General features: G+C 38.1%; 1 protein-coding gene across 2 annotated transcripts in view; it reads left to right on the top strand.

Moving 5' to 3' along the window:
* CFAP43 (cilia and flagella associated protein 43) overlaps positions 1–13,366 on the top strand; it is a 125,102-nt gene that overhangs the window by 80,724 nt on the left and 31,012 nt on the right. For both annotated transcript variants that reach the window (XM_042908543.1, XM_042908544.1), the window contains exons 20-24: positions 4,247–4,372; positions 8,069–8,173; positions 9,407–9,523; positions 10,432–10,659; positions 12,766–12,972. In XM_042908543.1, the coding sequence (XP_042764477.1) occupies positions 4,247–4,372; positions 8,069–8,173; positions 9,407–9,523; positions 10,432–10,659; positions 12,766–12,972 (783 nt within the window). The remainder of the gene's footprint in view (positions 1–4,246; positions 4,373–8,068; positions 8,174–9,406; positions 9,524–10,431; positions 10,660–12,765; positions 12,973–13,366) is intronic.

Below are 13,366 nucleotides of genomic sequence, written 5' to 3'. Positions count from 1 at the left end.
TTGATCTTTTTGCTTGATCACACTTTATAAGTGTTTCTATTTTATTAATATGGTACAGTTTTTATTGACTTGACTATTATTATAAGAGAACCATATATATAATTTTATACCTATATATTTGGCCAGTTTAGGGTTTTAGCAATTTAGAATTTTATTTGTTCTTCCCTACTTCCTTCAGGGTTATTTGTCCTCATTTTGTCACTTTTTTGAGTTGAAAACTTGGTTTATTTCCTATTGTTTTCCAATGTGCTTGAAAGGCTGTAAATATACCTCTCAGTACCACTTGGACTATATTACATTGGTTTTGATAAGTAATTTTCTCATTGTTCCTTAGTTGTAAACATTTATAATTCCATTTTGAACACATCAACCAAAGGATTTCTTAAAGGAGTGTATGCATTTGCCTGTTTTCAGTTTTCAGATTGCCTTGTATATTATAGATTGTTTTATATATGTTTTTTTTTTCTGCTTATATTGAAATTTATTTCACTGTGGTCTGTGAATAAAGCTTGTTGAGATTGTCTTTGTAGCCTTGTATCCAGTCACTTTTTTTACCTTTCTATGTGTGTTTGTAAAGAATATGTTATTCTCTGGGCCTTTTTGGTGGGGGAAGACAGTAGGGGGAGGTATAGTGTTCTTTAAATTCCTTTTAGATCAATCTAATTGTGTCAACTTCTTCATATCTATATTTACATTTTTGCTATTTGAGATGTTGTTATCTAGGTTATGATTAGCAATTTGTCAATTTATCCCTCTGTTTCTATCAATATTTATGTTAGATGTCAAAATGTGCACAACAGATCTCAGTAAATTATTCCTTTTGTCCACATGAAATATCTTTTTCTCTTTTAATGTTCTTACTCTACATTTTGTTTCTTATATTCCCATTTTCTTGGGTTTTTTTTAGCACTTACATATATATATATATATACATGTATGTATATACATACATGTATATATGTATATGTATATAAATATTTTTTTCCAGTCCTTTATTTCCAACTTTCTTTTGTCTGCCAATCAGTATACAGCTCGATTATTTTTTGTAAATTCCATCTAAACTTTTTAATAGGTGAGGTTAGCCCCATTTATTATGATTATTGATATATTTAAAATTATTTCTGCCATTTTATTTTTTGCTTTCTATTTAACATATTTTCAACTTATTTCTTTTTCCCACTTTCCTATCTTCTTGGGTTGCTCATACATTTTTTTTTATTATTGTTCTATTTTTCTTTACTATTTTGGGAGTCATAATTCTATTTCTATTTTAAAAATTATAACCCACATGCTTGGCCTTCTTTCTGTCTTTCCACCTCTCCTGGTGTCTTCATAGTCAGTGGAAGAGCACACCAGCACTGACTGACATCACCTGGAATCTTAACCCCAGCCCATATGTGCTGAATCAGAATCTGTTCTTTAACAGGTGATTCATAGGCACATTAAAATTGGAGAAGCTCTGGTTTAGTTTAGCTCTGGTTTATCCATCCCCCAGATAAGACAACACCCTCAGTGTGTTTTTGTTGTTGTTACGTCTTACTTTTCCAGCTCCCTCTGTTTCCCTCACCTTCTCTCAATGATATAATTTGGAGTTATAGCTCTAATTTGCTAGTTTTAAAAACTCCTAAAAATATGTAAATCTTCTTTAGACTTAAGTCTTTCTACCCACCTTCCTCTAGCATTAGTACATCCTGAATAATCTTTTCAGCGGTGTGGGTATTGGTGAACTTTCTGAGCCCCTGTCTATAAATGACTATTTTAACCTCGCACTTGAATGATGATTTGATGGTACAGAATTAGAGGTTCAAGGTTTTTCTTCCCCTCAAACATTTGATTCAAAGCTGTTGATGCATTGTATTCTTGTATCCAGTGTTGCTAATCTAAGACTGATTCTTCTATTTCATGATATTCTTTTCCCCTTTGGAAATGTTTCAGATTTGGTTCTTAAGTTTCACATTTCTGGTCAACACTTGTTAGGCCCTTTCAGAGTTGAGTATTCATGCTGTACTGTGTTTTTCAAAATTCTCCCTTGTTATTTCTTTAAACACTATGGCCCCCATTCTCTTTATTCTCCCCTCTTCTGAAGTCATGTTAGTTGTAGGTCCTTCTAGATATATCATACAGTGTCTTCACTTTTCTTTCACATTTTTTGTCTCTTTATTTTGTTTGGTTACACCCCAGGAGAATTCTTAACTGATTCTTGTAGATCACTGATTATCTTCAACTGTCCATCTTGCTATTCAGCCCATCTATTGAATTATTTTTGTTTCAAAGATCAAACTTAAAAGACCAACGTTTTTAAGTTTTATAATCTCTGATACTTTTTTTGATATACAACATTTTGTATCTAGTTACTGTAAAATTATACTTTTGCTTAATTAACTCCCTTTCTTTGTGTAACAAGTCTTCTGTTGATTGAATTTATTGTCTCTCTTCAATGGTCTTGTTGTTCCTCAAATATTGGTGATGTATTATTATTTTTATTATTCCATGCTCATCTTTAAAGTTGACATGCCCCATTGTAATTCACTCTACCAGTTGAACCTGCTTGGGAAGATGTGTAGGAGATCTGACTTAAGTAAGTATATTGCTCTGTTTTCAGTAGAATGAGAAGGGATGGGTGGTGTTGGTAGATGTCTTGGCCACCTATCTTATGGCAGGGGGAGATGTTCTCTAACTCCTTCTAGCCACTGACAGACTCCTTGTCATTGCCCTATTTCTCCCACTCAAATATTCATTTCATTTTTCTCTGCCTGGTGGCAAACACCCCTGGTACTACTGCTGCGCCCCCAGGAGTTTTATCAAGTGGTGGTACATATACATGCAGGTTCTATCCACTGCCTGTTTCTGATGTAGTCCCCCCAACCAGTCACTCAGCCAGTTACTTCCAGGTTACTGCATGCTCCTATATCTGGTGTACCTTCTACATGTTAAATATTGTCTTGTGGACACTTGGGGCTATCATGTATCATTTAGATCCATCTGATTTTCATCTTTCAGAAGTTACAGTTTCTGGGCCACTGAAAGATTCTTTTTTTCTGTCTTAATTTTAGTAGTGGATTTATCTATTTATCATACACTTATTTTCTCTTTATTTTATGGATTGAGGTGGGGAAGGATGATTGTAAACTCCATTCTCAGTCAACTATTTTGAAATTGAGGTCCTCAATTTTTCTATTATATTTTCTGATTTTTTTTTTGTTGACTTGTAAGAGCTTTTAATATATTGAAGATATTAATACTTTATCATCCATGCTGCAGTATGTGTCCTTTGGCACTGAATTTTATGAAGTTATAAACTTTTTTAATTAGAAAAAAATTGTTTTTATGTTTATTTGGAGAGAGAGAGAAAAAGAGCACAAGCAGAGAGAGAAGAAGGAGAGAAGGAGAGAATCCCAACCAGGCTCTATTCTGTCAGCACAGAGCCTGACGCAGGGCTCAAACCCATGATCCCTGAGATCATGACCTGAGCCAAAATAAACATCACGCACTTAACTGACTGAACCACCTAGCCTTCCCTGAAGTTATAAACTTCTAAACATAATTTTTATTTTGGAAATGTTCAAATATAATATAAAAAGAGAGAGAATAATAAAATAATAAATCCATTGGCCAATATTGTTTCATCTATATCCTCAGCCACTATTCCCTCTCCTGATCATTTTTTAAATGTTTATTGATTTTTAGGATTATTTTTGAGATTCATTTTGAGAGTGTGAGCAGGGGAGCGGCAGAGAGAAAGGGGAACAGAGGATTCAAAGCAGGCTCTGCACTGACAGCAAGCTTGATGCGGGGCTTGAACTCACGAATCATGAGATTATGACCTGAGCCAAATTTGGAGGCTCAGCCAACTGACCCACCCAGGTGCCCTCTCCTGATCATTTTGAAGTAAATCCCAGATATTATATCATTTAATTATTTAAGTAGGTACCTCTAAAATATTAGAACTCTTAAAACACATGATCACAATACCATCAGCACACCTAAATATCAATAATTCCTTAATTTCTTTCAATGAAGTGATGAATTTACACATTTTTGTTGTCATTTTTAGATGAATGAGGGTTAAAGCTGAAAACTTAAATGGCTACAATAAGCCCATAACCTAATTCTTTACTCAATAGTTACATTTAGATAAACAAGACCTCTCTTTTTTTGCTGACTGCTGTCTGAAGAGACTCTGAAAAGCATGGCTATAAAGTTTAATTCTTTACTTGTCACCATTCTTTCTTATCTGAAAATTCAGGTTCTGACTATGATGGAAGAAAATGAAGCAATAGACAATATTGCAAAATTAGAGCAAAAGGAATTTAGCCTGGATCTCGAAGAACTGGAAAGGCTTCACAACGAAAATGAGGAAGAAGTGGCAAAGGTATGGAAAAATCTGAATTAAGCACCATAAAGAAACATAATGAAAGAAGTAAAAAAGAAAATGTGAAGGAGAACTTTTCTAGGATAATGTGAACAAAACAAAAACTTCCCCAGCACAATGCAGAGAAAGCAAACCTAGTGAGTATAAATGCGACGAGTCAGAGAATTATTAAATTTGGGAGTTAGGGGAAAGGGGTGACTGGGCCAGCCACACATCTGATGTATGTCCCTCTTTTCCTGACATCCATTCCAACCATCTGCCACCATATGTTTGAACGTTTTTTGAAATCCTCTCAGCCACCTATGCCAACTTTGGACCTTCTGGATTAGTAAGCCATTTCTTGACAGGAGTTGGAATCCTTCTCCCTTTATTCACTGATTCTTCTACCCTTTAAGCGTCATCTATTCAATGGCCACTCTGAAAACAGAGAAGATTAGCACTTACCATGTTCCCTTTGTCTCTTGTCTAAGCTAGCTGTCCCAGCTCCTATGACCATCATATAATGTAGTTTCAATAGCTTCATCATATGTCATACATTTTCCCCTATGATTTCATTATATTTGAGTATGGCATCCACAAAAGAATTCCAGTTATTATCTGTCCAGTTTAGAGAAAAGCATAAAATGAAACCTCCATTTTTCTAGATACTATACTTCTATTAATACAGCCTTTGCATCTCTTTGTATCACATTGCATTGTTTACTCATATGGGTTTTATTTTAGGTAAAAGTCCTAATTGTGTTTTACACAGAATGTTCTCTTTTTTTAAGTTTTTATTTATTTATTTTGGAAGAGAGAGAGACAAGCAAGCTAACACGAGTGAGGGAGGGACAGAGAAAGAAAGGGGGAGAGAGAGAATCCCAAGCAGATCCTGCCCTGTCAGCGTGGAGCCCAACGTGAGGCTTAATCCCACAAACTATGAGATCATGACCTGAGCTGAAATCAAGAGTTGGACACTCAACTGACTGAGTCATCCACGTGCCCCTACACAGAATGTTCTTAAGCTACCTCTTTCTCAACCTGCACAGTACATTTAACTTTTTGAGTGTGCAAGTATAAAAAAACATTTTTTTTCCTAAAGAAGAGAAGGAAATATTGCTGGATATAAGAACATTTGAGTGGATTATAGTTGGTTAAACAACTATATCAAAAAGAGGCTGATAATTTGATGCCTCTAGGAGGGAGGTCTCCAGTGATGTGCTCTAGGACCCTTTCCTGTTAAATAAGTTAATGACTGGGGTAAAGATAAAGAAATGAGGCATATTTGTCAAATTAGTGAATGATATAAGGCTGAGAATGAGAGGAAATATATTGAATAACAGAGTCAGTACCAAGAGGACCTCACAGACTGACTCAGGGAGGTAAAATTCATCCATCCATCCATCCATGCATCCATTCATTCTGCAACATTTATTGAACACCTGTTATGTGCCAGGCACTATTGTCAGTGCCAGGAATACAATGCCTATGAAATATAGGTCCTGCCCACATGGCACTAATCTAGTGGAGAAGACAGACCATACACAAATCTCTCTATATTGTATGATGGAAACAAACTGAATTCTGTGATAGATATGGGGCATCTACTTCTGCGGTCAAAGAAGACCACTTTAAAGGGAACGAAAAGGAGAGAAGGAGCTAGCTATGCAAGGAGCTGGGGGAAGAGAATATCAGGCGAAGGAGGCAGCATGAACAGAGGTCCTGAGGCAGAAATGGCTTGGATTACTCCAAAAACACCATGGCCAGAAAGGCAGTAGCACAGGGGAAGGAGAGAGCTTCTTGAAATGAGGTGGGGGCAGAGACCGGCTCTGAAGACCTTGTACATCATTGTAAAGAATTTGGCTTTTCTTACACTCAACAGAAAGCTGTTAGAAATCATCCCATTTTCTTATTATAGCAAATAGACACCAGTTTAGGGGCTTTTTGAATGTTATTTATTTTGATTGTTGCAATCATCCAAAAAAGGTAGGTTTTTGGTTTTCCTGACTTGAGAAAACTAAGGATTTGGACCTAGAATCACTTGACCTCTCCGTAGTGCATCTGGGTCAGGTGCCTAGCCCTGTCTTCATTGTTGGTTCTCTCTCCAAGCTAATGTGGGACCACTCAGCCCCACAAACCTGCCCCTCTGGCCTGCTGACCTGCAGATCACTGATGAGCCCACCCTGATTACCCCCTACCCCATGCCTCTGTCCAGATGCTCCTTGCTGCTTATCAAATTCCTACATATTTCTCCAGAAGCCTCTTTGATCCTTTGAGGCAGTCTTTGGTGCAGAGAATGGCTCTTCACACACTCGTTTCCCCAATATTATTACCTTTTTTTTTTTTTTTTTTTTTTTAGCTCTGGGCTTGGAAGAAAGATTGGCCCCAGATTAGATGTGATAGTGGAACCAGATGGTCCAGCACAGAACAGTGTTAGCAGATGACACCCTAAACCCAGGTGGCCTTCAGCACATTTGGGAACAGAATACTAGTCCCTGGGAAGAGTTAGTGCTACCTACCTGTCAGGGATCCCAGTCCTAAAGGGAACAGGTGATTAGTTAGCCTCGGCTAGGATCTCAACAATAGGGAAAAGACCAAAGCCCAGTAATGACAACCTGAACACAGTCTGGAGGGGTTGATCAAATAGCCTCAGCAGTAGAGAGGAGAGGGCTGGGTGGGCTGGGAATCAGGCAGGTTCTGACAACTGATAGGCCAAAACAGCTGTTTATTTAAGGAAAAAATAATTTAAAACTGTATTAGCCATTAACTCAGTGGATAAAAAAAGAAGTAAAATACAAATTAAACAAAGCCTTTTGTTCAAATCACACAATGAATAAACACAAATGAATAAACAAGACATCTTCTAATCTGGGAGATATATTCTTAGCTAGTTTGCTGATAATTCTGCCACCTAGGCGCCCCATGGAGCATTTATTTATTGTGGATATAAAAATTAGAAGAATTAAGTGACCCCAAGACAAAGGTCACAAACTGGCACTTCAAATATGCATTGAAAAGAAGTAAGGTAACATTTAGATGTCTGGTAGTTTCATTAAAAATACACATTTTCGGGGTTGCCTGGGTGGCTCAGTTGGTTGGGCGTCCGACTTCGGCTCAGGTCGTGATCTCATGGTTCTGTTCGTGGGTTCAAGCCCCGTGTTGGGCTCTGTGCGGACAGCTCAGAACCTGGAGCCTGCTTTGCATTCTGTGTCTCCCTCTCTCTCTGCCCCTCCCACACTCGCTCTCTCTCTTAAAAATAAATAAACATTTAGAAAAAAATTTTAAAATACACATTTTCAAGCTTCTCTAATAAAACAGGAACACTTGGCACAGCGGGTTTGCTTTCCAGCTCTGTACCAACCCGCCAGTGTGCACTTTAGTTCTGCAGTCCACCATGGCCACGCACGTGTCCTCACACCTCCCTGGCTCACGTTTAGGACCTACCTGCCTTTACAGATGTTTGTGTTGACACCCTGGTCCTCAAGGAAGGGAATCCCAAGCCTCCAGACTAAACTCTAGGAAATGTTCTTGAGACAGGAAAGTGTTCCTCCCAAAGGACATCTGAACACAGGGCAACCCAGAATATTGGGGAAAGAAGATCCCACACTACCACTAAATGTGCAGCCACGGCTGCTTAGTGAATTTACAATTCAGATTATTTTTTCAAGAGGCCACGTTTTCATGTGTATTTTTTCCCCTTCACTTATGTTCTTCAAGATAAGAAAGGATGCAGAGATGCATAACCTAGCCAAGGCCTATTTGGCTGAACTTATTAAAGAAGAATGCTGGAATGCGATGGCTGTGAAAGGTCGAGCTCTTAAGGTAACAGAACTCCAGGTACAATACCTTAGCTGATGAGAATTTTCATTGAGAGTCTCATGGCGGAAAAAACTTTTAAATAATTTTAAGAAAATGCATACATACAAAAGCATTCAGAGCGTGCCTTGCCCTTCCAGATTCCACCTGGATGTACCACTTTCTCTTGTCTCGTTCTTCCCTCTCTGTTCGGTCCCTGTGCCCCTCCAAGCCAGCAGCTCTGAAGATTTTCTCTCTTTCCTCTACGAACTACCTGCATCCAGTCTTATTATCTATCTGTTCCAAAAAGCCGCTTTATTCACATTCCACACAGATGGAAAACTAGACACAGTACTGTCCACAGTTCTACCTGTGCCCTCTAAATGTCTGGTTTTTATGCTTTTTCACTGAGATTCCTCCCAACACAATGTTCCTCTTCATGTAAGGTGACCAAAAGTCCCAGTTTATCCCTGTGGTCCTAGAGTAACTATTAAGAGCACCCTTCTCATTTCAAATATGCCCCCCCAATTTGGGTAATGAAATATATGGTCACCCTACATATTTGTGGTTGAGTATTGCTCTTAAACAGGGTTTCCCAAGAGTGGCACATTTGGGGCTGGTTAATTCTGTGGTGTAGAGGCTGTCCTATGGATTGTAGGATGTTTTGACCTCTATCTACTAGGTCCCAGTAGCATCCAAAACTCCCACTAGTGAAAATCAAATATAGCTCCAGACATTGCCAAATGTCCCTGGGGGGGCTGGGGAGGAGGGGGACAGGGCAAGTGAAATCACTCCTGGTTGAGAATCACTGCTCTAGAAATAAATCCTTCACTGAAGCACAGTATTTCTACCCAAGGTTTACACCAATACTAATGTAATATAAATAAATTTTTTAAAATATTTACTTATTTATTTTTTTTTTTTGAGAGAGAGAGAGAGAGAGAGAGACAGAGAATGCAATCGGGGGAGGAACAGAGCAAGAGGGAGAAACAGAATCTGAAGCAGGCTCTGAGCTGTCAGCACAGAGCCCCATGTGGAGCTGGATCTTAGGAACCCTGAGATCAAGAGTTGGCCACTTAACTGACTAAGCCACTCAGGCACCCTGTGTTGTCTTATTTTAAAGAAAGTTTCCACTGTCAATTTCACTCATGAATGATAACCTATGAATTAATTTTAATCAGGGATAACATCTCTCACTCCAGTTGTGTGTATACAATTATAATACAAATAAATTTATTTATCCTGCCTTTTTTTTTCAAGTGCTTTCACATGCCTTACGTGGTTGAGAACTTCCCAATGAAAGAACGCACGGATGAAGAGTTGAAAGAATTAAAGAGAGTTTTGCAGCAAAAGAAGATTGAAGCAGAGTGTCTTAAAGTACAATTTTAAATATATAGTGTATTTATATAAGCAATGTGTTTTATTTTAGGGTCTCCATATGGATCTGAGTTAAGATACAATTTAAGATAAGTTTAGATCTTGTTTATATTTTCATTCCCTGTTAATTTGTAGAATATATTTTAATAAATATAGGAGCTAAATCCACACAATAAGTCAAGAAGTCTATAATCCTATATAATACTGGCTAGCTCTCAAATAGGAGGATATACTTTTAAACAATGAGATTTGGGGTTTTGTTCTTGTTCTGGTTAGAACTTGTCTTCATCTACCCTGCTCTTTTTATCATCTCTTATCATATGGGATTATGTTTTTAAGTAATTGTCCAAAGATGCATAGTATCTACTTTGGTGGAATTGCAGTTTTCCTAGAACAATCCCAGATTTTTGTTTCTTTGTTTTCAAGCAGCAATCTCTATCAGACCACTAAAAACACATGTCCCTGTCAGTGTAATGGGGCCCAGAACCTTGCATCCATTCTTTTTCTGAAATATAAAATTAAGGCATACTTAATTCTTCTTAACCTACACTCCCCAGTCCTATGGGAATAAGTTCCTTTGTAAACATGAAGAAAAGGTATATTTTTTAATGTTTAGGTGTCAGGAAAGACTCAAGGTATTTACAAACAGCTGTAATCCGGTCAGAAATGTAAATATTACGTACTGTCAAGGACAGTGTTCACTCTTTCGACTTATCCACAGTTTATGAGTTTCCAAGGCTTAACCCTCTTCTGCATCAGTTTCAGGATCTACCCAACACTTTGAATTCAGTTGTTGGCAAGACAATTTGACATCTAAGATGACTGAAAAAAATTAAGTTGTCACAAAATTGCCCTTTTGAGAATTCTTGTTATTGCATAACTTCTGTGTCATCTTTTTCTATATTTAGCTACGGAAGGAAATTGTAGAGGTTCAGTCTGCAATTACCTTGGTTAAAAAGCATCGTGAAGAGGAGGATGAAGAAGAGGAAGAAGATGTGGCAGTAAAAACTAGCAACTTGCCCAATTATCTGCTTGGCAGTCTGAGTACTGATTTTGGGGTACATGCCTCTCTGTTGTCAGGCCAATTGGAACTTCATTCCAGAGAGGAGAAAATCAACCAAATTATATTACTAAAAGTAGGTGAATTTTTCCTTATCCTCCAAAATCTCTAAAATTCCCCATGAGGTGTCTTGCAAAGGCTCAAATTGAAATCTAATGCCAATCAGATGATGTCTTTAAAGTACATAGAGAAATATCCAGATGGCTCGTGTGTCCATGGTCTTCAGACAGAACTTGTATACAAGTGTTGCTTTCATCTATTTGGACTGGGATCTCTGATAACAGGTTTTCTGAGGAACACTCCACACTGGCTGATACCACAAGCAAATCATTGTTCTACTTAGAACTTCAGTAATCTCAAAGGTAAAATAGGTCCTTGAATGCCATCTTCTAGGTAACTCAGATGTCCTTTAGAACCTCCTTGTAAGATCAAGATGTGATTGCTTATCTATATATTCTCTTAACCTGGGGAAACACAATTTCTTCCCTAAGATTTCCGTAACTTCTCTTCTGGAACTCAGGGATAAAATACAGCATCCCACAAGCTCTAAGCTTCTACTCCTTACTTCCTACCAAACCAGTCAGTCTCAGAACACATCTGTATATGCCAACCAAAGGGTTTTGAAAATTTGATGACTGAGATTGCACTAATGTGGATAGTTTGAAATTTAATAATGGCCATTCATATTCCTAAAAGTTCTCCAGCCATATCTACAATTTGAGTTCCAGCCTCCTACCATGATACTCTGCTCTCTCTTCCTATTTTTTTTTCTTCTCTTCCTCCAACCCTGAAATTCCTGTGCATTTATATCCAAAATTGTTTCATTATGTCTTTTGTTGCTCAGCTTCTGCTGACCTGTGCCCTCAGTGTCTCACCTTTCTGCTGTTTTGTTAAGGCATTTTCCTACAAGAAGGTTAATTTCAGCCGAAGAGAAATTCTGGTTTTAACTGTTAAGATCATTTTTCTACCTGCTTTGATGGTTTCATCTTCAGTAGGATAGATATACAGATTGAACTCTGATGGTAAAATAAAGGATACTTTGAGTTGACCATCATTCTACTCACCAGCAGAGGTGGGGGTGATCCAGTTGGACCCACTGCCAAGGTCCAGCTAGCCAGCTTAGCTCCCCTTCCTGCCTTAGAATGACCTGACCATACAGAGAAAGAATATTGTGTGCAGTTGTGCTTTTCTGGGAAATTCTTTAGACAATCTCTATAGGCCATCCTTTCCTTACCACATGTCCCCCAAACCAGGTCTCAAAGAAGAGACATTTCCCAATATAAATATCACATATTGCTTTTTAAACATTTTAGGATGGATTTTTTTGGAACATACACAAAAGTTGAGAGAATAGCCCAGAGTCTCCTAGTACCCATTGCCTACTTGAGCATTTATCAGCATACCTGCACATTGAGTTACGGCTAACATTTCAGGAAGTAGAGTGTGGTATAACAGTTATATCACTGCCTTAATCCTACCGCTGCCACTGTGGGTTATTGAACCAAGAAATGACTTAATATAAACCATCTTTTAAAACGATTAACTTACTGGGGCACCTGGGTAGCTCAGTTGGTTGAGCATCCAATTTTGGCTCAGGTCATGGTCTCATGGTTCATGGGTTTGAGCCCCAAGTTGGGCTCTGTGCTGACAGCTCGGAGCCTGGAGCCTGCTTCAGATTCTGTGTCTCCCTCTCTCTCTTTGCTCCTCCCCTGCTGGAATTCTGTCTCTGTCTCTGTCTCTCTCAAAAATAAATAAAACAGAGAAAGACAGATACCATATGTTTTCACTCTTATGTGGATCCTGAGAAACTTAACAGAAGACCATGGGGGGAGGGGAAGGAAAAAAAAAGCTAGAGAGGGAGGGAGCCAAACCATAAGAGACTCTTAAAAGCTGAGAATAAACTGAGGGTTGATGGGGGGTAGGAGGGAGGTGATGGGCATTGAGGAGGGCACCTGTTGGGATGAGCACTGGGAGTTGTATGGAAACCAATTTGACAATAAATTTCATATTTTAAAAAAAAGTTAAAAATAAATAAAACATTAAAAATTTTAATAAATAAAAACAATTTAAAAGAATGATTAACTTGCTGAGAGTTTGTAAATTGATTTGGCAGGAAGGTAAAAACATGAGATCATGTTACCATATAATGTGATGTGTTCACAGTATCATATTGCTATTTCAGGATGTCATTTACAAGGTGAAAACTATTTTCAACAATGAGTTTGATGCTGCATATAAACAAAAAGAGTTTGAAATTGCACGTGTGAAGGAAAGAAATGTAAGAATTCAAGAAATTATTTTAGATCTGGACTTAGAAGAAGTGGTCTGGCAACCAGAATTTGATGATTGTGAGAAGCCAGAGAGAACCCTTGTTGTGGAAAACAAAGAGGTACTGACTACCTGTGTCATCCCTTCCCTTCTTTCTTACAACATTCCCCCATGTTCTTAGTTACTCATTTTCTTGTGCACACTACTGGAAGTGACTATATTAGGTAGCAGTCTTGGTCACAAGAAAAAAAAAAAAAAAACAGTTGACATTGCCTCAGCAATAATGAGAATTTCTTTTGTGAATCCTATGGAATCTAGGGAAGATTTGGACACCCAGCCTAGAAGGAAGCAGGGGCCAAAGACTGGAACTTTGAGGGGAGTCAAGAAGTACCCTTTCTTTATCTCTTAGCTCACTTCTCTCTGCATTTCACCTTCCTCCAGCAGCTTCTACTTTATTTCTCCCCACTTAAGCAAACAACTGATCCCAACTAGAATCTCTTAGTCCTGATTCCACA

The sequence above is a fragment of the Panthera leo genome, chromosome D2 (assembly GCF_018350215.1).
Source record: "Panthera leo isolate Ple1 chromosome D2, P.leo_Ple1_pat1.1, whole genome shotgun sequence".
NCBI lineage: Eukaryota > Metazoa > Chordata > Mammalia > Carnivora > Felidae > Panthera > Panthera leo.
This window is presented reverse-complemented; position numbering and strand designations above follow the sequence as displayed.